This window comes from Tenrec ecaudatus, chromosome 6, assembly GCF_050624435.1.
Source record: "Tenrec ecaudatus isolate mTenEca1 chromosome 6, mTenEca1.hap1, whole genome shotgun sequence".
NCBI lineage: Eukaryota > Metazoa > Chordata > Mammalia > Afrosoricida > Tenrecidae > Tenrec > Tenrec ecaudatus.
Genome location: NC_134535.1, coordinates 127,145,190 through 127,169,472, shown reverse-complemented (window position 1 = coordinate 127,169,472; position 24,283 = coordinate 127,145,190). Strand labels below are relative to the sequence as shown.

The following is a 24,283-nucleotide window of genomic DNA, read 5'->3' as shown; positions in this document are numbered from 1 at the left end:
CAGTGCGACCCTACAGGACGGAGTAGAACCACCCCCCGGGTGTATCTTGATGGCAACAGATCAGTGGGTCTTCTCGCCTGCGGAGCCTCTGACTGATGGCAAAGAGCTTCATCGTTGCCTTCCCAGCGTTCGTTTGGCAGGCCCCATAGCGCGGGCCTTTTCCCATCCACCTCCCACGATCCCACAGCAACCACAGAGACCACGTCCCCCAAGAACAGTTTTAATTCAGAATTTTAGTGTATTTACAGAAGTCCACCTTGCTGGCTAGAAGCCCAATTGTTGTGCTTTGGGATGGTTCAGCTTCCTCTGTGCGTATCCAGACTGGGACAAGGGTGCTAAGACTCAATTAGTGTAACAAAACTGATACAAAATGCTCCGACTACTGTGAAATGGGCGCCCGGAGCAGCCCTGCAGTGCCTCTTTATGCCTGCAGCCACTCCTTTGGGCACCCACAGCACACACTCTCACTCTCAGTCTCCCCCTCACACACACACACACACACACACACACACAAGCACGCACACCTCACACACACCACTGAGAAAAAATATATACACACGGATGGAGGGGCATCTGTAAAATACGACTCATGGCTTCCCCTTTGCAGAATAAAAGAGGGCCTAGAGTATCATCCCCCCCAGTCGTTCCTCCGGGGCCAACGGGCCAGAAACAACTGTCCCCAGGTGGGGGGCGTGGCCTCACGGGACAGACGTGGTCCCAAGGACAGTGAGGGGCGTGGCCTCACCGAGGCAGGTGGGGCCCAAGAATAGCAGCGCCACCCAGCGCATCCTCAATCTTCTCCAGGCAGCCACGCAAGTCCATGTCGCAGAGCACGCGGCCCAGCAGCTCCAGCGTGGCCTCACGCCGTGGGGTCTGCTGCCGCCAGGCCTCCAGCATGCTGTAGGACGCCTCGCGCACGTAGCGCCCGTTCTGCAGCTCCAGCCGCTCAATGTCATGCTCACTCAGCCCCAGGCGCCTCATGAACTCCTTCCAGCGTGTGGGCGGCACAGAGTCCACCACAACATATAGTGTGGCCGGGTCACCTGCGAGGGGACCCCGGGTGATGAGCCTCCAGCCAGCTGGAAACCTCCCCTCCTTTGCGCATGCGCTCCGGTCCCACTGGGCACTCACCTGGAAACAGGTCCTGGGAGCTGTCCTCAGCCTTCTGGGAAGGGTCGGGGACCTTGGTGGGGGTCATGGTGGAAGCAGGGGCAGCAGTGAGGATGGGGCCAGCCTCCTGGTGGAGTGCAATCACCTCTCTGGGAGGGGGTACATTTCTCAAATTGGACCACTCACTGGAGAAGGCGGTGCCGGGGGTGGGGCTGAAGGCGGGGGTGGGGCTGAAGGCGGGGGTGGGACTAAAGCCCGGGCTGAGGCTGAGGCCGAAGCCGTGGGTAATGGGCTTTCCAAGAACATGTTCCAGCTCCCCCTGAAAGGGAAAAGACACCTGAGTTAGTGGGGGCCAGGACGCACAGCCCAGCCCTCTGGAGGCATGACGAGCCTAAAGCAAATGAGGGTTACACTGGGTTGAAGGTAGGTGATGGGTATTTCAGGTAAGTTCCAGATAGAGATTTCATCTCACCTCTTTCTCATGTGTCTGTTTGCCACAAACTGCAAGATGGGGGGAAAAAAAAACAAAAAAAAAGACATCACGACATGGCCTTCACTTCCCCGATATCGCCCGCTGCCCTCCCCTTCTAATCTCCTCCTGGGGCTGGGTTTGGGGATTTGCGGTGACCCGCTTCAGGGCCTTTGTGCCCCAAGGGACAAGAGAACCACTGGTATACCATGACCTCACCAGCCATCGGGGACCACCACTTCCTGCCAGGGCTCCGTGACAGCTAGCTGCTGCTAGCCTCATTTAGCTTCCCACTCGGTTCGGGAAGCCCCTCCCGTGCCCCCCACCAGCACCCTTTTCTCTCCCCAAAGCCCCACTCACCAATGGAGTAGAGCTTTGGCTTCCACCGTTGGTAGCGGCACATCACCCCAATGAAGACAAGCAGAAGGCAGAGACCAAAGAAGATGACCAGGGGCAAGAGCACGGCGGTGCCTGGAGGCAAAGTGGCCCAGCAGTCAGCAGGGAGCTGAGCCAAGGTCAAGGATTCAGGGAGGTCAGGTGAGTCTGGACTACTATCCTCACCTGCATCAGGAGAGCCCGTCACAGAGTCCACTGAGGGCAAGCACAGCTTCCTGCACTCCATGTGATTCTTACAGCTAAAGGGGCGGAGGACAACAGAGAGTTACCATGGGAGCAACGCAGGGGAACGGTTGGGGATTCTTTGCTTTACAAACATTTTTAACGGTCTCGTGAGAAAGTGGAATTTGATGATCTCTCTGGGTGTCCAGACAGAGGGATGACCAGATCTCACCGTAGAATCAATGGATTTTAGAACCGGAAGGGATCAATCTGGGGGAAACCGTGTAGAAACAAGAGTGGAGGGCAGTTACCTTCTAAGTGGGATTAGAAGATGGTGGGATTTCCCCACAAATGTTTTCAAGCCCCCTCATTTGTTGTCAAGCAATGCCAAGTGTCTCCAGACAAGTCATTTTTAACAGCTAAGCCTCGTTTTCTTTCATGAATAAGCTAGGAAGGAGCGTACTTTTCAGCATTGAGGAAGCAGTAGGCTGGCACCTAGAAACTTACAGCCATTGAGCTGATTCCAACTCTAAGTGACCCTATGTGGCTTCTGAGACTAAATCGTTAGGGGCGCACAAAAACTCCCTGCCATCGAGCCCATTCCAGTTCATAGCCAGCCGAGGGTAACCCCCCTGAGGTTTTCTGCAACTCTCTTTACAGGAGCTGCAAACCTCGTCTTTCTCCCTAGGAGCACGGGGTGGTTTCCAGCGACTGGCTAAATGAGATACAGGCGCTCTACGTAGAAAAATCAGAAGCCAGATGTCTTCACCCCACTTCAGGCTTCAGACGACCCTGTGTGCGTCGGCACAGAACTGTGCTCCTGTTTTCAGTGGCTGGTTCTCCAGTGGACCCGCAGGTTTTCTGAGGCGCCACGGGGTCGACTCAACCCTCCACGCAGCACATGAGCCATGTACAGCACCCAGGGACCCCCAAGACACAGGACCAAACACCGACTGCTATTGAGTCAATGCCCCAAAGATGGCAGCTGTTAGTGTAACCTTTCGTCCTTGTTTTACAGCATGAAACCCCTCTGACAAAAGAGGCTCCAGGCCTTTCGCTCAGGACAACACTAGCAAGCCCACGCTGTGATTTTAAGAAGAGGGGTCAGCTGTGAACGTTTCTAAAATACACACGGCCATTAGCTGCCAACCTCTCCGGTACTTTGGAGAGACCTAGACAAAGATGGCATGCTTGGTAAAGGCAACATTCTCACCCCAAACTCCCTGCCATTCGGCCGAGGCCAACTCAGCAGCCCCGCAGGACAGGGCAGAACTGCCCCAGTGAGTTTCCGAGACTATCACTCCCCCCTTTTTTTTTTCCACACTTAAGATGTTTTTCATGTGAATTCCGTCTTTATAGTTTTCTGTGAAGTTAAAGTCATCCTTTCTTTGCTGTCATTTTATTGGGGGCTCGTACAGCTCTTATCATAGTCCATACGAGACCGTAACTCTTGATGGGAGTAGAACCTCGCCTTTCTCCCGCAGAGCAGCTGGTGTTTTCAGACTGCTGAGCTTTCGGATCTCAGCCCACCACGTTGGTAACCGCTGTGCCCCCAGGGCTCCAGTGGTAGAGGGTCAGAAAAAGATCAATAGAGAGGAAGACCCTCCATTCGATGAAGCGACATCGTGGCTGCCACCATGACCTCCAACACAGCAGTGACCGTGAGGATGGCGCAGGGCCAGCGGGGCTCTAGTCTGTGGTACACAGGACTGCTGGGAATCAGAGCCCCCACCCCCGCACAGCACCTGATCATAATAAATGCAGCCAGAGAACACCCTGGAACAAGCACTTCTTCCCCTGCCGCTGAGAGCAGGGGAGGGTGCAGGAAGAGGACGCCCAGGAGGCGGGGCTCCTCAGGAGTCTGAAAGCAAGAAGAGCCAATTCACACTCACTTCCCAGCATCGTGGTGAGAACCACACGGAATGGGTACAAAGGCTTGTTCAAGAAGTGACAGGGGGGCTTACTCAAGGTCAGTCACATTGTCACTACACACCTAAGCTGGGGTCTGAACCCATGCCCTTTAAACTCCAGAGGTCGCAGAGCTTCTCTGTCCCACATTGAGAGGTCCTTCCGAAAGGCATCCAGAACAGAGGGGGGGGGGGGGGAGTGGGAGGGTGCAATTTGCATATACATGGTAGGCACAGATCACCTCCTTAAAAGCTTTAGAACTCGTACCATTTTTAGAACACCAGAGTGTTCTAGCGAGAGCATCCTTGTCAATAAGAACGTCCCTGTAAACTGGGTCTGTGAAAGTCCTTGGGGGAAGAGGGAGAAAAGCATGTGGACGAAGTTGGCTTTTGCAGGGAAGTGTTTCTGTGGAATGAACGTACACGTGGCTTGGCCACAGTCAGCCCGTCCGTATGTATCAGACCTCGAGCTTCTTTCAGTGGGGGGGGGGGGTTGCTGACAGGGAGGATGAAGCTTGCTGGGAGACCTGACGTCACTTCCATGAAAAGCTGCTCAGACGACCACCTGAGGAGACAGCATCCTGTACTAGAGGAGCCTGGGATTGGGAATGAGTATAAAGTGCTGGGGTACACACGGCTCTAGGATCCTGAGACTCCATTTCTGCATGTGTTCAACCAGACCTGCCTCTGGTGGAGGCTGTGGAGAGGGCCAGGTAAGAGAACAGGCATCAGAGTGAGTCCTGACATCTGATGATTACCTACGCGACTGCTAACGGAAAGCTGACATTCTGGACCTCTCCACTGTCCCACGGGAGAAAGACCTGGAAATCCATCTGCTCCTGTAAATATCACTGCCAGGAATTCCTTGCGCTCTGCCTTTCCAGCCCGGTCCCGGCAGTATGGCTCCCGAAGAGAAGGGCGGTGAGAAGAGCAAGGGCCGTTGGGCCATCAACGAGCTCATGCCCAGAGAGGACACCATCCACATTCACAAGCGCATCCAGGATGTGGGCTTCAAGAAGCGTGCCCCTCGGGCGCTCGAGGAGATGCGGAAGTTTTCCATGAAGGAGAGGGGGGCACCAGAAGGACGAATCAGCACCAGGCTCAGCAAAGCTGTCTGGGCCAAAGGAATCAGGAACGTCCCGTACCGCATCCGTGTGCGGTTGTTTAGGAACTGTAATGAGGATGCAGAGTCCGCAAACAAGCTCTACCCACTGGTTACCTACGTGCCCATCACCACTTTCAGACCCCTCCAGACAGTCAATGTGGATGACAACTAGTGGATGATGATCTAATAAAGGTTCCAAACTGAAACAACAACAACAAACCACAGCCAGAAAAAGCCCAAGAGGCAGGTCTACTCCGTCACATGGGGCTGTAGTGAGTGTTGGTTACACGTCTCAGCAGGATGAGCACAGCCTGGGCACCTGGATCCAGCGAGCACACAGGAGCTGCCTCGGCGGGCCGGAGGAGGACGTGAGATGGTCCAGTGGGAGGGACTACAGTGCATCGATTCTCAGAGGGCCACTGGATGGAAGAGGCACCACACACCTACCATAAATCTGCCAGTGAAGCCAAGAGGCATCATCAGCTGAATAACCCAATCCACCCAGTCTCAGTGCCGGGAACTTCTGTCACCAAAGACTTCGGAAGAGGTGGGGGACAAGCTGGGCCTGGAGGGCTGTCTTGGCACAAAGTGCCTCCCACTTCATCAGTCTCCAGAATGCGCTGGAGGGTTTCTGTCTCTGGCCCCTGCGGATGACTCCCCTGCCCCCCCCCCAAGGTCACCCAGCAGGCAGGGTACTCACTTAGCACAGGGGGTACACTCCTTTCCCTTTAGGAAGAAGCCTGCATGGCAATGACACAAGGTGTCCTGGTCCTCCTGGCCTGTGGGGAGAAGAAGAGTGCCGCTGAAGGAGAGTGACACCCCCCACGCCCACCTCCAGCCCCTCCCACTCCCCCCCCCTCCCCGCAGAGGGCAGGAAGAAGCGGGAAGGAGGGCCAAAGTGGAACAGTGCTCCGAACTTAGCCAAAAGGCGGACAGGACATGCTGCTCACGGGGAGAGGGTGCAGAGAGAGCCGCCGGGGCCTGGACACAGGGAGCCACACTCACAGGGGACAGCGGTGGTGCCGTTGAGGCAGAGGCTGCAGTTCAAGCACCGGAATATGTTGTTGCCCGCATGATGGTCCCGGTACTGGTTCTTCCTGCAGCCGCACTTGGTGTTCTCTGTCACGGTGCAAGGAGAGAGCTCCACCTGGCCCATTTCTGGGGCAGGAAGTGAGAGGGCAAGGGCTGTGGGTACCGGGCCATGGCGATTCTCTTTGTATTCCCCAAACCCCTCCGCCGCCATCCCCAGGCTGCTGGACGGCACACACGCACACTCCCCCCACCCCCCAGCAGCAGCACCACTGTTCGCACTTGCACGGGCACACTCACGCCCACCAGTGTCCGCCTCCCGTAGAGCCCGCGCCCACCCCAGGACACACCTTTCCGACATATGCTGCAGCTCTGGCAGCTCCTTTCGAAGTTCTCCAGGGCCGTGAAGGTGCCACGCTCACACTCCCTGCAGTCCGTGTCCCGCCCCGGGCTGGGGCAGTGATTGTACAGATAGGTCCCTGGGATGGGGTGTCAGGGTCAGTGTGCAGCTGAGCGCTCCAAGCAGAAGCCCCGGGCGAGGGAGTCTGGCCAGGGCCAATTCCCTCAAGGCTCTGGGAGGGCACAAAGCCCAGCCCAGGGAAGGGACAACCTGAAGGGCTGGGCGGGAGGAGCCTGGGCATCAGACTATCTGGAAAATGCTCTGTGGGCTGAGTGGGTGAGGGGTGGACCGTTCTAACCCGCAAGCTGCTGGAGCGTCTGCTCCCGAGAAAATGCAGCTCTCTGTCCTCCAGGGTGGCTCCGAGTCAGGACCGACTCCAGGCCGTGGGATTTGGGGGAAAGTCAAGGAAGCAGGGCCCACGACTGACGGCATCCATGGTGCCACGTCCTCCTACCTTTGTGGCACTTGGTACAGCAAATGGAACTGTTTTCAGGGTGGCTGTATTTCCCCTGGGGACACAGATCATCTCTCTTCTCTCGTTCCCCCACCTGGGGGACCAGTCCAATCACCTCCAAGGGATATATGCCCACCAACAGAGCAAGGCCAAGTAGCACCTGCAGAAGAATCAGATCAGACATCAGGAGAGGTGGAGGCAGTCTTAGACACGGCAAGGGCGCATCCTCCCTGCTCCAGGCCTCCTGGGCCAGGAACTCTCTCTTCCCAGGCCACTCGTGCTCACCGGCAATGGTCTAAACCTAGGCCGCTGGCATGCCATGCAGTCCAGTGCTTAATGATTCTCTCGTTCTTCTTGTTGTTGAGGATAGATACACACACCAGTTCAAGAGTTTTAGCATGAACAATTCTGGGATATTGATTATATTCTTTTTCGTTGTCCAATCATCTGGCTCTCCTTCTGAGTTGCTCCTTCCCATTAACATAAGTTCACTTGACCCCCTAAGTGTCCTATCTAACCTTTTGTGTTGCCCCCGTCAACTTGCTCCCAGAGATAGATCTGGAAAGAGTCCCACCACATCCAGGGCAGATGTTCCGTCCTGGTTACACTAAGCTCTTGTTTGGTACTGTGAAGATGGCGGGGATATTTTTGGTTCAAGATGCAAAGATGATCTCAGGGTAATTGTGTGAGGGAGTCATCCAGCCTCTATGGATCTAGAAACTCTGGATTCCATGAAAACCTGAAGATTTTCTTCTGTGTCTTCCTCCTTTTGATAAAGCATTTTGATCAAAATGTTCAGTAGTCGTAGCCGGGCACCTTGCACACCGCCCAACAGGCAGTTGTTGGTGGGGGCCATTAGCCACATGTTCCACTGCCGCCGCTTCTCCCCTCTGTTCCTCCTTCCTCTGTTCTCCAGGTGAATAGAGACCAATTGTTGTCTGGGTGATCGGCTCTGTTCTGCCAATTCAAGGCTAGTAGGCTCCAGACATGGGCTCTATTTCACCCTTATTCTGAGACACCCCAAGCCCCATCCCAGAAGCTAACAATGCTGACACCAAGCAGATGTTCCAAGAAAATAAACAATTTTGGATTAGGGAGCGGCAGGTCGCCGCCATCATTAGCCCTTTCTACCAACAAGTAGCTCCAAAGCCCAGGGCTGCTTCCCTACCTCGGTGTTGGGTTCTAAATATTCACCTGGTGAAGATTCACTGAGGTGGACAGTTAGAATCTGTGTACCTGCCTGCATTGTGCTGTATCAGTAAAAAGTTATCGTTGCTTTCAATCCGAATAGGGTGGAGGTGAGTGATCTTCCTGGGGGCATCACCATTCCCCATGAGTGGGCAGAGAAGGCGAGTCTCTTTATGAATTTGTATTGAAACTTCACTTAGGACAGTGGTTCTCAACCTGTGGGTCACCACCCCTTTGGGGGTTGAATGACCCTTTCACAGCAGTTGCCTAAGATCATCAGAAAACACATATTTCCAATGGTCTTAGGAACCAAGACACCGCTCCTCTACGCGTCTCCAGGTGGGTCCGCCCACATGCAGATACGTCCACAATATTTCACAATATTTAGTGCCATATTGTTTTTGTGATTAATCACTCTGCTTTAATTATGTTCAATTTGTAACATTGAAAATACATCCTGCATAGCAGATATTTACATGACGATGCATAACAGTAGCAGAATTACAGTTATGAAATAGCAACGAAAATAATGTTATGGTTGGGGGTCACCACCACATAAGGAACTGTATGAAAGGGTCACGGCATGAGGAAGGTTGAGAACCACTGACTTAGGATCTTACCCTCACAACTCTCCACTCCCCACTCAATCCCTCCCACTGCTAAGTTTACACAAACGGCAAAGACACTCGGGGCAGGGGATGAGAACAAAAGGGAAAGTTCAGGGGCCAAGGATGAAGGAGGTAGATGTTACCGATTGAATTGTGTCCCCCCAAAATAGGTGTTGGGATCCAAGCCCTCCTGGATGCAATCTAATCTAATGCATTGACATTGCACCAATGTCGGGTGGCTCCTACGCCTAGTTGATTATTTGTTGTACAAAGAACTGCATAGACGGAGATAGGTAGGCAAAAATAGGGGAAGACAGATGCTATCTGACAGCAAAGGAGGCAGATGAACCTAAAAACTCACGAACTCCAAGGACTGCCAGCTTCCTAGAAGCTGAAACAGACAAAGAAGGTCGGGTCATACACTGAACTCCAACCTCTAGCGTCTACGGATGGCAGAAGAACCAACAAATCGGCCCTGGAGCAAGGACCGCCAGAATGGTCCTGAGCAGTAAGGACGTGAGACTTCATCCTAATCGCTCTGGACATGTGATCAGAAAAGACCAATCCCGGGGACGTGACCTCATGCTTGGGAAAGCAGAGGGTCCGAGGCACTGAGGGATGCTCGCGATACGATGGACCGGCACAGAAACCGCAATGAGGAGCTGAAACCTAGCAGCAGGCAGGAAGCCAGCGCTGGCCCGGCCACCACTCTGTTCAGGTATCCGTCAGGTGGCCGGGAGCTGGAGCCATCCAGCAGTATCCGACAACCGCCTTCGGAACCAGACGCAACAAATGCCTGCTCTTCAAAGCCACTCCCTGTGTGGTAGCTCTGTCACAGCAGCAGCAGCAGCAGGTGACTGAGACAGCGGGTCCCAAAGCTCAGGTGGGGACAGGAGTGGGTAAAGGAATCTAGGTCAGGTGCAGCTAGAGCTGAGCAAGTGCCTCCAGGGAGGCCTGCAGTCCTTCGCACAGCAAGGCATTCTAGAAGGCACGTTTCACATCCTCAAGCCCGTAGCAACTCAGTCCTTTGACCTGCTCTGGCTTCAAATACCAGGAAAGCAAAACCAGAAGTCAGTGTCTACGTCCAACGTCCAACGTCCAACGCAGACTGTACCCTTTGATCTCTAACCGGCTTCCGACCACCCCAGCCCGACTTAGTTTTTTGTTTGGTTTGATTTTTCCTACAGTAAGAGCCACCTCGTGTGTGTGAAGAGAGGAGGAAGTTCTTTATGTATATTAAAGTTAGGGGAGCAATGAATGAATCTGGTCTAGCCTAGCAAGGGTGGCCAGGCAGCCTGCAGGCAGCAGTGTAGCCTGAGCAGCCTTGAACTTTGGAGAAAGTTGTACCCTGAGTCACTGCTGGTAGACATACACACACACACACCACACCCCACCCCACCCCCCGGAAGCCAGAGGCTCAGCCACAAACAAGGGAAGCCACACTCAGAAGGCTGGGCAGGGGCACATACCTGACTAAGAGGTCAGCCCCCACACTGCTGTATCTCCCTAGTGTGGAGAGGGGAGGGGCATTCAGTGGGGGGTGTAACCAGGAAGAGTCTAGAGTGGTTATAGGAAGAACTTCCCAATCCTGAAAGTCTGGAAAGTGTGGTTCCTTTCCTGAAAAGACAAGAGCCCTCTGGGCCCCGGAAAGTCATGGGCATTTCGAATCTCACCAGAGGGCTGGAAGCTGAGTCAAAAGGCAGACAGAGGTGGGGGGAGAAGTTTGGGCAGTGCTGTCCAGGGGTCTCTGGCTGTGAGGAATGGGCCTCCAGGAAAGGGAGGTGGAGGGCTGGACTTTCACTGCCCTGGCCACGTGTTCCTCTCCCTCTCTAGCACTTGGAGGGTTAAGGCAAATCCGGGAAAGGGAAATCTTTTCCCAGCAGCCCCGCCCCAGTGACTCAGGCCAGAAGGAGGGAGGTGAGAGGGGGGGGGGGAAGAAGGAACTAAGTGCTTCCCCAGCTCCTCAAGGTCTGAGTCAGCACAAAGAAGGAAAAGAGCAGCCAGAAACTAGACCCCAGCAGACCCCTTCCTTCTATGGAAGTCTCTCCCTCTACCCCCTTCCGGAGCCCCGCATTTCCCTCCCCTTCGGCCCCCAGAAGAGCCAAGCAACGGCCCCCGGTACCAGTTGGCCCCCATATTTCAGGAAATCGCTCCCTCTCCTCTTGATCCCAAAGGGAAGTCTCCTTCGACCCCTGGCTTCCTCCCACCAGTCACAATCCACTGCTTTGGGAGGTCCACAGCATCCTTCCTTTGGGCTTGGCCCCGCCCACTCTGTCCCCCCTACTGGTTCAAGTCACTTGCTGACAAACTCATTCCCAGGGCTCTTGCACCAGCCCCTGGCCCCCACCCTGGGATCACCACATTCCCACAGCCTGGGGGCTCTGGCCCATTAGGTTGGGGTGAGGGGGCTCCCTGGAGTCTGACGAAATAAGGCCAGTTCTGAGAGTCCACAGTCCCTCCTCCAAATCCACTGGCCACACAAGGAACGCTCTGGAACCCTAAACACCAGTTCCAGGAAAAAGCCAACATGAAGGGTCTCGGGGGGGCCCACAGCGGCCCTGCAGCCAGCCCACCCTGACCTAAGAGCCAGCACCCATCCCTTAGGAGTTGCTAAGGTGACTGGATCTTTTTTTTTTAAGTCATTTTATGGGGGACTCTTACAGTTCAGCTCTTATAACATTCCACACATCAATTGTATCAAGCATATTTGTACATATGTTGCCATCATCACTGCCAAAACATTTTCTACTTGAGCCCTTGGTATAAGCTCCTCTTTTTATCCCCTCCCTCCCCAACCTCGTGAATCCTTGATCGATTATAGATTGTTTTTATTATCCGGTATCTTACACTGTCCGCTGTCTCCCTTCACCCACATTTCTGTTATTCGTCCCTGGGGGGGGGCTATATATATCCAATCTTGTGATGGGTTCCCCCTTTCTTACCCTTCCCCCTCCCAGACCATCCCCCCCTCCTCAGGACATTGCTACTCCCATTACTGTTCCTGAGGGGCTTATCTGTCCTGAATTCCATGTGTGGAGAGCTCTTCTCCACCAACGTGTGTTCTCCGGTTTATATGAAGAAGGGATCTTGAAGCAGAACCATAGAAATGGGAGGTAAGCTCTCAGCACCCAGGCTCCAGCCTGACCAGGCACCTATGGCCTACCACAGAGAAAGGGCAGGACACAGGCAGGGGCTGGTGGAGAGGCAGTTGAGGAGGTGGCCCCAGCACCCCTGTAACACCCCCACAACTTCCTGTGCAGCTTCCTGTGCTGTGGCTGCAGAGTGGGGCCCAAGAAGCTAAGATCGACCACAGGTCTAATGCTGACCCCACATGGACCTACTTGGTTCCCCCTCTCCAAGCATGAGTCTGGTCCTTAAATTATATTGTTTGTTTATTGAAGGTCAATATTTTGGGGACCTCACAGGGCAGTGCCTGCTGCAAAGTCACGTGTGAGTTTCCACCTCCCTCCTGTGCTATGTTCCAACAATGTTCCTGGCCCCAACCCCCGTGAACTCTAACAGTAGCGAGAATTACCTACGCCTACTTTCTGGCACTTATCATGAAATAGTTCTCTTTGGGCAAGTAGATAGGATCTCCCCAAACAGACCATAACCCTGTGAGATGAGTGGTCTTGGTCAGAGATAAGAGTCTTATCGCCCTTGGTTTCCTCGCAGCACCCAGAATCAAGCCTCCAGAACAGCTGGAGCAAAAGAACTATGAACGGATGGATCTACTATTCATCATCTGGCTTGAGCTCCAGGTAACCAGCAATTTCCAAAGAGGAAGGTGGGAAACAGCGCCTCCCCACTGCACGCCATAGCACTGCATTTCTCTCCATGGGGCAGTTTTCCAAATAAACACGCACAACCACATTCCCAGGAAATCCTTTGTGGGACTCTGCTCCCCTCGGATTGAGACCCCTGGATGAGTGCATGCAGCACATCGGAGCGCCTCATTGTTGCTAGCTGTAGTCGCACCCCACAGGGTGTCCTAGGCTGAGATCACCAGAGCCTCTATGAGAGTTCTTCGAAGGCAGAAACCAGCTTGAGAACCGCTGCTCTCGCCTGTCAGATACACTTCCACCAGGCCAGTCCCCTGACCTTTAATATGCCCCCAAAATGAGCTCACCAGTCCCCTCACCCAGACAAATGTCACACCACCAACCTCTTGACAGGGGGCCACCCATGCCAAGTGGAGGCCTCTTCTCGGCCCCCTCCTTCCCCTGCTGCAGTCCTCTCCCCAGCCCCTTCTGCGGTCTCAGTCCTCTGCAAGCTGCCTCCCACAGAGGGAGCTGCCTGCCCACCATCAGTCTAACCGCTCCTCCCGCACTTTGCACTGGGCCTTCAACTCGCCCCCACCTGTGGGGGAACCTTCCTCTCCATGGCCTGACCTCAAACTTCGCTTCCATTGGGTCACGGTCCTTTGCGTAAGTTCTTTTTCCCCCTATCTGTCTATTTGTGTGTTTGTTTAGTCTATTTATTTATTCTTCGGTTTCAACTCTTACAGTCAGACTTGACTTTTATTTAGTCAGAGCACAGTCCCAAGAAGGCAGGGCCCTTGAAGAACTTTTTCTGAATGAGTAAACGAATGAGGGAGCTGATGGATGAATTCCTCCACCTGAGAGCATCTACCGATATTTTGAATCATTTTATGGGGGGAGGGAAGGGCTCTTACAGCTCTTGTAACAAACCATACATCAATTGTATTGAGCACATTTATACATATGTTGCCATCATCATTTTCTAAACAGTTTCTGTTTGCGCCCTGGGTATCAGCTTCTCTTTTTCCCCACCCGCCCACCTTCGTGAACCCTTGATAAGTTATAAATGATTATTACTTTCTGAGAGCTTATTCCAACATATTTGGTCGCCACCACCCTCACTCAGATGTGGCCTTTCTCTTTTCTTACGGTTCCTCCACTCAAGACTTCCACTCCCATGTCGCCCCAGCACCCAAACCAAAGATCCCATCTCTCCATTCCACCTTCCTCCCTTCAAACCAATCTTCCTCCTGCTCCTTGGCTCCCTCCTTCTGAGACACCCGGCCTGTCAGTGATGTCAAATGTCAGCTCCCGATCCATGGCTATGAGGCTTTCCCTCTGACCAATCCCTTCTCGCTTGTTCCTTAACTCACTCAACAAATATGTAGGTGATCTATACGCCCTGGTCAGAGTTCTGGTTGACACACAGGATTGCGTGCTGGACTGTTCACTACAGGTCAGCTGCTTGGAATCCTGAGTAGGAGGAAGAGGAGGCTTTCAGCACTGAGTCTCAGTGGGATGTGCCCTGGTAACGTCATAGTGACGGGGTTGTCTGCTCAGAACCCAAATCTGCTTCATGAAGATTACAGCCTAGAAAACCCCATGGGGCAGTTTCACAGTCACATGGGATTGCCACCACCACCCAGGAAAGCAGAGGTAGATTATACCTAGCTCGTGCCCTCAGAAGCTCCCCAATGGGTGGGAGACTAGTGGTTGGTTGGCCCCTGGTCCATGGAGACACATCCAGAAGGGCACTTGAGCCAGCCTGGGCAAGTTCATGGTTTCCGGGAGCTGAGGACTAGTTTAAGATAACGCAGATGGTTACCATCTCCTGGTTCTACCGCCCTCGGCACTCCAGGGCATCCACCTCCATGCTTTCGTGGCCATTTTCCTCCCGATTGTTCCGAAATCACTTTTTCCTCTAAGCTGTCCTGGCTCCTAAACTATATGCTCAGTGGGAGCAAGACTCAGTCTCCCGGTTGCATTGTAACCAAACCCACAGCCACCAAGTCGACTCAGACTCAGCATTTCCCAGGCTATAAATCGTTAAGGAAGAGGCAGCTGGTGGGTTTGAACCACCAACCTTGCAATTAGCGGACCAACGCTTACTGGACAGCACCACCAGCATTCACACTCTCCCGTTATCCTCTTCTACCCTTAGTTGCAAGTGCATGCATTCAGCACACATACACACATGCACGCGCACATGAGCACACACAGGCACTGGGAGCTGTGTGGACCAGGACTGATGAGAAACTACATAGCTCACGGACCGCCTAATGCAACTTTCCATCGCCTCCCGTCCTCCCCCACCCCTTCCAGCTGGGCTCCTTTCCAGCCACTCCTACCCCAGCCCCTAGGCACTTTCCTTTTTCTGTTCTCACTAAGTTCCAAACGCAGATAGTCACTGAGTAATTACCACTAAAGCTAATCCGGGAAGGGGCTTCAAAAAGGCGCATGGAAAAATGAAACAAAAAGATCGTGACATTTTCCACTGGCTTTTTGAAGCCTCCTCCATAAAAGCTATGATGATGGTGGTGGTGGTGGTGGTGGTGGTGGTGGTGGTGGTGGTGGTGGTGGTGGTGGTAGTGGTAGTGGTAGTGGGGGTGGTGGGGGTGGTGGTAGTGGTGGGGGTGGTGGGAGTGGGGGATTGGGGGGCTGGGGGTGGTGGTGGTAGTAGTGGGGGTGGGGGTGGTTTTTAAGTTGACGTGTATCAAGTGTTTGCTGCATGCATGCATCTCAGCGTGAGCACTGTTTGACTTCAGGCCAATGGTCTTCACACACAGCTACCACCCCTCCATCTAGGGCGGTTTATGTGCTGCTCCGCTGTTAAACAGGTTTTGACAGAGCTTCCAAATGGAGCTGGACTAGGAAGAAAGGCCTGGAGATCTACTTTGGAAAATCAGCCAACACTCTCTGGGCCACAACATTCTGATGCACAGATGGTCTTGGGGACAGGACAGCACAGGGCCAGGCAGCATCCCCTTCCTTGACACCCGTGTCTCCTTGAGCTCCCTGCAGACTCAGGGCAGCTATCCACCAGGCCTCCTCTGGAACATCAGCCCAGGGGTAGACACGCTGTTCACTCTGGAACCCCAGCATCTCACACAGTCCCTCCGACAAGGGAGGGCCACCAGTGGCCATCAAGGTCAATTCCAACTCCTGGCAGCCCCATGGCTATCCGAGACCTGAGCTCTGGAGGGTTTTCAACGCTGGTTCCTCATATTCCGACCACCAGGCCTTTCTTCTGAGGAGCCTCCCAAACCCCTTTGCAGCCCTTGGATTCTGACTCATAGCAAACCTATTGGGCAGAAGAGAACTGCCCCCTGTGGGTTTTCGGAGACTGTAAATCTTTACTGGAATTGAAAGCCTTTACGTTTCTCCCTCGGATCAGCGGGTTTCAAACTGCTGGCCTTGTGGTTAGCAGCCCAAGGCAGTCCCCGCTTTGCTATCAGGGCTTCTTGAGGTGCCTCTGGGTGTATGTGTTCACACCAGCGGTTTGCAGCAGATCACATGAGGCACTTTTGTGACCCAGGCACTTAGAGAAAACGGCATGTAGTGATCTATTCCCTCCACACAACACCTGGAGCTGCTGTCCAGGATGCCCATTTCACAGACAAAGAAACTCAATCTGAGCGCAGCATTACACGGTGGAGCCAGGATTCTCTCTCTCTCTCTCTCTCTCTCTCACACACACACACACACACACACACACACACACACACACACACACACACGGGAGCAGTCGCCCATTTCACAAAGAAACTCAATCTGAGCGCAGCATTGCACGGTGGAGCCAGGATTCACACACACACACACACACACACACGTGGGAGCGCTGTCTCCACAGAGGGAACCTACAAAGGAGACAGGGCCGAGGCTGGGGAAAGATCCTGGAGGCAGGACAGCTGAGAGAAAAAGCAGCAGGGACAGGGGAGACTGGGACCTACTGGGCCGGCAGGGAGGATGAGAAGGATCCTGCGACCATCATAGAGAGGTGCTGTCTGCTCTAGACACCTGGGACCAGAGCGGAGAACCAGGGAATGGAGATGCAACAGGAGGGAAAGAGAGCTTCCAAAAGGCCCTCGGGAAAGAGGGTGAGAGAGAAAGGAAGCAGGAACAGGGGGAGAAGATGCCAGCCATCAAGGAAGTGGGAGAGTGAGTGGTGGGCCAGAGATGGGCAGGGACCCAGAGATAATGTGCCCAGCAGTCTGGGGGAGGCAGGGAGCTGCAGGCATTTGGACAGGAGGAGTGGGGGGTAAGGAGTGACAATGCAGGAGACCCTGAAAGAAGGCAGATAGAAGAGAAAGGAACATTTTCCAGTGACAAAAGACAACTTTCTACCAACTTCCTCAAATTGGGCTGAAGGAGAAACTTGTTTCAATCTGTGGGGAGGGGGTTGGGAGGACAGGGGCCCTGGCTGCTTGGTGGAGAGCGGAGGGTGGTTGAACCCAGGCCATCCTTCCTGGGAGCTGAGCCACCCCATCAGAGCCAAGAATGTCCCAAGGAGGAGGCCCAGGGAGGGCACTGGGGGCTCTCCACTTAGTTGTCCTCTTTCCAGTGTGGAGCCCCTCCCTCACCCCCAACGCCCACCCACACCCCCACACACAGAGACACAGACACAACTCCCTCCCTCTCCAGACTCTGTTTCCCCATTTCACTGCCACGGGCAGCCTTCCACCACCACCACCCCTAACTCGCTCTCTGGCCAGCCAGCTGACCCGTGGGCCAAGAGGCAGTTCCGAATCCAGAAGCTTCGGGATTTGAGAGAACCGGCCTTGCGTCTCCCACCAAAGTCCTTTCGCGCCGGCGCCGAACATACCCTACCTGTGGCCTCTCACCTGCTCCCACCGTGCCCCCACACTCGCGGCCACACCTAATTACCTTGGCCAGCAATGGCCGGGGTTCCCTATTAATGTTCCCCTTTCCAACCGCTCCTCCACGGCCCCCACCCCACCCCCGCCTCCCCTCCAGGCTAGTCCCTCGCCGGCCCCCTCTAGAAACTTGAACTTCAGGACGCGGACGCGTTAGGAGCCGGGATCTGGCTCCCGGAGAGGGGCGCCTCACCACCCCCCACACCCGTCCCCTACCCCCGCCCCTCCCCTCCCCTCTGGGTCCCCGGGCTCACCAGCGGCAGCGGCAGGCCAGGGACGGTGGGGAGGCCCATGTCCGGCCTGGGTGGCCGCTCACTCCCCCATCAGGGCTCAGGGCGGCGGCGGCGGCGGGGTCCCGACGTCCGCGGGGTCCTGAGTGCAGCCCAGGCTTTCGGGAGGGTGTCCCCGAAGGGGGAGACTCGGGGTGGAGCTCTTGTCCTGGGCCCGAGTCTGAAGATCTCCGAGCCGGAGAGAGGAGGTGGGAGGGGAGGGGAGGGGAGAAGGCGGTGTTGCAATCGCTGCGGGACAGGAAGAGCCTGGGAGTAGGCGGGAGGGGGCGGCAAAGGTTCTTAACCCTTTGTAGCCCAGCCTGACAGCTAGCTGGCCGAGCTCCAGATACTTGGTGCCCCCACCCACCAACTTGACACTCCCAGCTGGGGTCCTTTCCCAAAGGGGCCAGCGACGGAAAGACCCAAGGCTTTGAAGTCAGATTCACTCCCCACCCCATTTTTTTTTCCTCTTAGTCATCTTCCAGAGTTCCAGCCACTATCATTTGAACTTTTTGTATTTTTTTATCTGTTTTGGTGAAAGTAGACACAACCAAAGACACATGATTTCAACAGTTTCTTACAGTACAGTACAGTGACATCGGTTTCATGAGTCTGGAATCAGTCACTTTTGAGCCCTGTGGTCTTAGATGAGCCTTCTGACACCCCCACCCCCGCCCTGTCCCACTTGGTAAATGAGATAAGGCTGCTGTTCAGATTCTTTACAAAAGGACAGAAAAAGCGTCCCACGTGATAATTGTGATAAGCCTCCCGGTCCCCAGAAAGCCTCTTTACCCTCCCACTTTTGGGGGAGTTAACCCTTCCCACTAATGTTATGCCCTGCTTGAGGTCTGTCAAGGAGCACAGGTAGTGTCCTTGATAGATGCCAGGTCAGCTCTTCAAAACCGCAGGCTGCTCCGTGGGAGAAAGGTGGGCTTTCTACTCTGGTAGGGGGATAATCCTGAAAATTCAGCAGGTCCGACCTACCCTGCCTGATAGGAACACCTTGAGTCGGTATCACCTGGATGGCAGTGAGTTTGGTTTGTGGGTGCCTGGACACACGGACTCTGCTGATCCTGGCTGCAGCCAGTGGGTGGACCTCAGGCAAGGGCCTCTACTGAACCTCATTTATTAAGTGGGGGTAGCAAGAGCTGGCACGCTTCTGAAAGGATTAATGAGACCGCCTCACCTCCGTGACAAAGCTTTGGAAAAGACAGGTCGCCTTTTCCACCTTAGGACTCGGGATAGCACAAATGGTCTGCATTCGCCTGCTCATCTAAAAGTTGGCACCTCGGACGCACCCGGTGGCATCACAGAAGAAAGGACAGGGCAATCTGTTTCCATAAAGATGACAGCCAGGAGACCCCAGGAGGCAGTTCTAGTCTTTCTCCAGGTGTGGTAGTTACGTAATTTCATATCAACCTGAAGAGATGTAGAGGTGTAGGGGTGATGTTTAGCCTGTCAGTCAGGCCTGATGACCGCCCTTGAAGTGCCACTGGGATCTATGGCTCTCTGGAGGCTGGAGTGTCTGTCTGTCTGTCTGTCTCTCTCCCTCCCTCCCTCCCTGGTCGGTGGCCACCCAATGAGTTGCTGGAGCCCCAGGATGTTTCCATAGACCCGGGATCCACTTAACGTTGCACCCACTGACCTGTAATCTTCCTGCATTCTGCCCCACAGCATGTGACTGCATGAGTCTGAAGAGGGACTTGTGGGCGAGTATCGGACTTAGGGACTTAAGTTTGGACTGAGTTGGTGTGTTTTCTTGATATATAATTACCTCTTGATATAAAGCTCTTTCTCTTGCACATATAGGAGTGCCCCTGGGTTTGTTCCTCTAGTCACCCCAGCCTAATACCCATGGGTCCCTACGAGTCTAAAATGATGGAGGGGCAACAGGTTTGGAGTTCTGTTTTATCTTGTTTCCTTTCTGCTCCATCAGGTATAATCCCAATGGCCTTCTGCTAGCTATTCCGATACCTCCATCAGAATGGAGACCGAGAGATACCTACGACCACTCTCCCTGGGTTACAGGTGAGGAGCAGGAGACCTGGAGACACCTGTTCCTGCTGAGCCAGCAGAGAGCCCTGGGCTCTCTGTCCCAGGCCAGGAGCCTGTTGGCTATGATGGATACATTCATGCTCACTTTTCTTTCTGCCCCTTTGAGTCAGACGCCCCCAGCCGGACTCTATGGGCATTGCATCTCTCTGCCCCATTTATGCAGGGCATCTCCAGAAAGAATCCCTCCACAAGACACCATAGGCGTGACCCTCCCTCCACAGGTGAAGGTAGGCTCCAGGGAAGAGCATTGAGGACTGAGGCCCCAGAGCTCCTAGCTGCTTCTCCCTATGGCCTTCCCCAGAGCCCACTTCCCCTGGCTCTTTCACGTCTCCCCTGTGGAAGCCCCGGGCCTAAGCGAACAGAACTTAGGCCCTGCCCTGGGGTGGATGATCCCATAAGCAAGGTAAGCACAGGTTTACTTGTACTTACTTGCAACTCTATAGTGCACCATTTCCCGGAGGTCAGCCCATGCTGATCCTGCTGCCCGGGCACTCCATCCCTGTGAGGGCTATACATGTGAAAGGGCTCTGGAGATGTAGTATTTACGCATTGGGCTGTGATCCTCAAGGATCCATGGTGATGTAGTAGTTACTTACACATTAGGCTGCTACCCACAAGGCCAGCAGTTTGAAACCACCGGCCACTCCATGAGAGAAAGACGGGACATTCTACTCCCTTAAACAGTTCCAGTCTCAGAAACCCACAGGAACAGTTCTACCCTGTCCTATAGAGCCGCTGTGAGCCAGTATTGACTCGATGGCAGTGAGTTTTATTAGGGCTTTTTGTTTGGTTGGTTGGTTTGTCATTCTGTAGGAAGCTACAGCAGGGTTGGGAGAAAGACAGATGCCAGGCAGATGTAGAAGCAGGGTCTTTGAAGTGGTGAAAAGATGTGAGAAGTGTTGCTGCAGATTGGTAAGTAAGCAAACAGACAAGCCTGTGCTTACCACTGGTGCTCCCCACCCCTGCAAGGAGCCATCCTCCTTCCACCCACCCTCCTTCTCTTGGAGAAACAGGAGGGTGGAAGCTAGGCTGCTCCACCAACACGCAGGGAGAGCCACGGTTCGGTGCCATGGGAACGGAGGCAGACAGCTCGGAGAAGCAACGCGTGCTGTTCGAATAAAGTGCTCAAGTCAGAGTGCCCAGTTTCCGAGGTGAAGAAGACCAGAGCCCCTGGACCCCTCACCCAGGCAATGAGACCCCTGCCCGTACCCCTTGCAGAGCGGGTCTGGTGACTTGTGACTTGTGTAGTAGTGGTAGTAGTAGTAGTATTGGCTACCTAGTAAGCATCCCTCTGGTCAGTGGTAACAATATTAATAGTTTATATGACTAATGAATGCCTTCAGTGACCTCTTATAACATTTCAAAGGATTTTTAATACTCTGCAACCCGGCAAGGCCATTACACAAATGGAGGGAACTTTTATTGTTTAGTAGAGATGTTTATTTACCCAATACGTTTAAAGCTCTGAGAAATTCAGTATTAAACTGTTCTGTGTCAATGCTTGAAGGGAAAAAAAAAAACAGAAAAGATGGTAAGGGGTGGGGTGGTTCTAGAAATATGAAAAGCCAACTAATCTCAACCTTCATCCAATTCACAATAAAAAGCTAAAAAAAAAAAGTATCTCCCCACACACACACACACACACACAAAAAAAAAAGTATTCCTACAAAAAGAAAGCAAAGTAACTCATCTCCTGGAGGAGGTCAGACTGTAAGACCCTGCTCCCTGGGTGTGTGTTGGGGGGGGTGGAGAAATAATTGATGGGGAGGAGGAGGGAGGGAGGAACTGCAGTGGAACAGATTCCAGGGGGTCTGAAGTGACTGGGCTTGTAGGGGGATTACAAGGGCACTCAAGGGCAACAAAGGGATGAAGAGAAAAGAACTTGGGGTAGCAGAGACCTCTCTCTCTCTCTCTCTCTCTCTCTCTCTCTCTCTCACACACACACACACACACACACTTCACCTACAGCAGCAGCTAGTGATCGAAAGAGTTATTTCTGAATCCAGGTCATGTGGGTTCCGGCTCTAATCCTGCCATCCTGACGGGATTCTATGTGACAGGAGTACAGAGTGGGTCACAGAAGGCGACCTGGATGGCAGGCTGATTGGATAAGGGTTGACTGGGTAAACTGGGACCAGCCACCTGAGCGACTGAGCCCCATAGGGAAACAATGAGGCTGTTGAACGGGGCCGGCTCAGCTCTTTGCAGTCCACGGGGGATCCAGCTTCATCCAGCAGTTGCTGTTCACCCCAGCAAAGGACAGGGAGCTGAGGAGAGGTCCTAGGGGAGGTGGGGCAGGGCTGAGGCTGCGGCAGAGAAGTGTAAAAGGTTCCCTGGGTCAGAAGGGGGTGTTGTGACACCACCATTTTCCCCGCATTGACTTGAATTTGGGAAAGGGAAGTCAGAAGTCTTCACATCAGTTCCTGGTGGTGACACTGTCTACCTCTCTGCTCCCCTCCCCCAAGGCTACTGTTGTTGACTCCTCGAAGAACCAGGGGAATAAGACCAAGATGGCAGGGGAGGTTCCCAAAGATGAGGAGGAGCAGTGACTTCTAAGACCCAAGACGAATGCTAGTGTCGGCGTGGGAAGCAGGGCAGTCTGAAAGCCAGTTTCCATCTTTCAGCTGCCCCCAGAACCGCAATGTCTTCTTTAATCAAAGCTGGACTGGCCCCCCTGTGTGATGATGAGGCCGAGATACACCAGGTTGGAGAGAGACTCCAGAGGAACCTGACCCCAATCTCCCCCTCCTGTGCCAGCACCGAGAAACTGATGGGGAGATAGGGAAGTGGTGCCGAGGGTGCAATATCGTGGCAGGCCGGTGAGCGGACACAGGAAACAGAGGCAGAGGATTCGTGATGACTGCAACAAACGTTGGGAAAGAGGTTCAGACAATGTGTGGGTCCTCAAAGGATGGTTCCAATGCCTCCCCTCTTTCATGCAAACACGGATCATGAGCAGAAAACTGATGCTTAATACCCAAAGAGAAACAGCCCTCCAGAACCAGCGGGATGACCCCACGCTTCTAACTGGCCCCGTGACTGATTCAATAGAATGGCCCTGCTAGTCATGGTCTTCATGGCTCCCACCAGGGGACTGTGCAAATACGAAGGGAGCTTGGATAGCTTGCTAATAATGTAAGTAGGCTGTATGGCACCCTTATGGGGGTGGCACCATGGAGATGGGGTATAGTGCATACTAATGTAGGGAATGGTCGATTTTTACTCTCCCACTGGCCTTGAGATGAATGATCCCAGGGGCAGCAGAAAGGAGCATTCACTACCATCAAGAAGGAAGAGCCAGCAACAGAGCATGTCCTTTGGACCCGAGACCCCTGCTGTGAACTTCCTGGATCCAGGACACAGAGAGCCAGGACACCAGAGGCGGTGAGAAGCAGTCACAGAGAAGAGGCAGTGGCAGAACCAGGAGACACACAGGAGACAGTGCCGTGGGCCTCCCAGCCCGTGGAGAGAGAAAACGGAGTGTCTTCGTGTGGGAGACTGGCTGACGGAGTAGCCGTGCCTGCAAGTACTTATTGGTAGAGTGATGAGCGTTTTTACAACACTCATCTGAACAGGGTAGGAGTCAGGCTGAGGGTCAAGGGCCAGAGAGAGTCCTCCCTGTAGGCACGGCTGAGAAAAGGAAGACTGTCTTGGTCGAAGAAGTATATCCTGAGCACAGCTGATCCTGAATTGGAACCCACAACTCCCCTAATAAGCCCATACCAGTGAGTATCTGTTAGTTCTACGTGGCTGTTACAGTGAGTTACTGACCCAGCAGAGTAGAGCGAGCATGCCAGAGCATGCCATGGGGGGAACAGTTGGCGTCAGAATTGGCAGAACACTCGAGCAGGAGCTGCATGTCTGACATCTGCCTCACAGGAATCTGCCTTAGGCTGATGTTGATGGCAATTCTCTCTCCCCCTTGTGAAGTTAGGGGAGGTCATTTTCTGAAGCCCTGAGGAATAGTCACTTCCATGGTGAAGCCAAAGGGCATGGAAGTCTTTCCCCTCCCTCCCCACTCCCTCCCGAAGGCCTCCCAGGGACTCTCACTCCCTTCTGCCTTTGTGATGCCTCCATCCAACTCTGTAGCCATGTCTTTATGCCACAAACATTTTATTGAGCATCTATCTACCTGTTTGCACCAAGCGGGACCTTGGGCTAGGCCCTGAGCATACGTAAAAGAGCAAAACCCCAACCCCAGTCACAGGGCACTCCCTCCCAGTCAGCTTATACAAGACCACACTAGAGCATCGGCATTCCAATAGGTGGCACAGTGCATTCTGGGAGCGGAGGAGAGCGGGAATGATGGAGCACAAGGCTTCCTTGAAGTGCTGGCATCTGAGGAGGGTTCTGAGGGATGAACAGGAGTCCGAGGTCCGAAGGCAGAGGAAACCTCAAGCTGCACTAGCGCTTGATCGACTCGGCTGCAACATGAAGGACCCAGGGCAGAGGCACAAGGCATGAGGCTGCTGCTGCACAGGCAGCGGGTAGATCAG

The 24,283-nt window shown here is 53.9% G+C and overlaps 2 protein-coding genes across 2 annotated transcripts; one reads left to right on the top strand and one right to left on the bottom strand.

Annotated features, from left to right (window-relative positions):
- Positions 1-204: 204 nt before the first annotated feature.
- TNFRSF1A (TNF receptor superfamily member 1A) lies at positions 205-17,960 on the bottom strand. Its single transcript, XM_075552187.1, has 10 exons — positions 17,718-17,960; positions 7,033-7,192; positions 6,529-6,657; positions 6,155-6,307; positions 5,850-5,928; positions 2,141-2,214; positions 1,940-2,050; positions 1,583-1,611; positions 1,132-1,429; positions 205-1,043 (listed from the first exon to the last, which is right to left on the bottom strand). Exons 1-10 carry the CDS (start codon positions 17,754-17,756, stop codon positions 742-744), a joined length of 1,374 nt encoding a protein of 457 aa, XP_075408302.1. The 5' UTR covers positions 17,757-17,960; the 3' UTR covers positions 205-741.
- On the top strand, positions 4,880-5,321 carry LOC142450360 (large ribosomal subunit protein eL31-like). Its single transcript, XM_075552188.1, has one exon. It carries the CDS (start codon positions 4,944-4,946, stop codon positions 5,319-5,321), a length of 378 nt encoding a protein of 125 aa, XP_075408303.1. The 5' UTR covers positions 4,880-4,943.
- Positions 17,961-24,283: the final 6,323 nt, after the last annotated feature.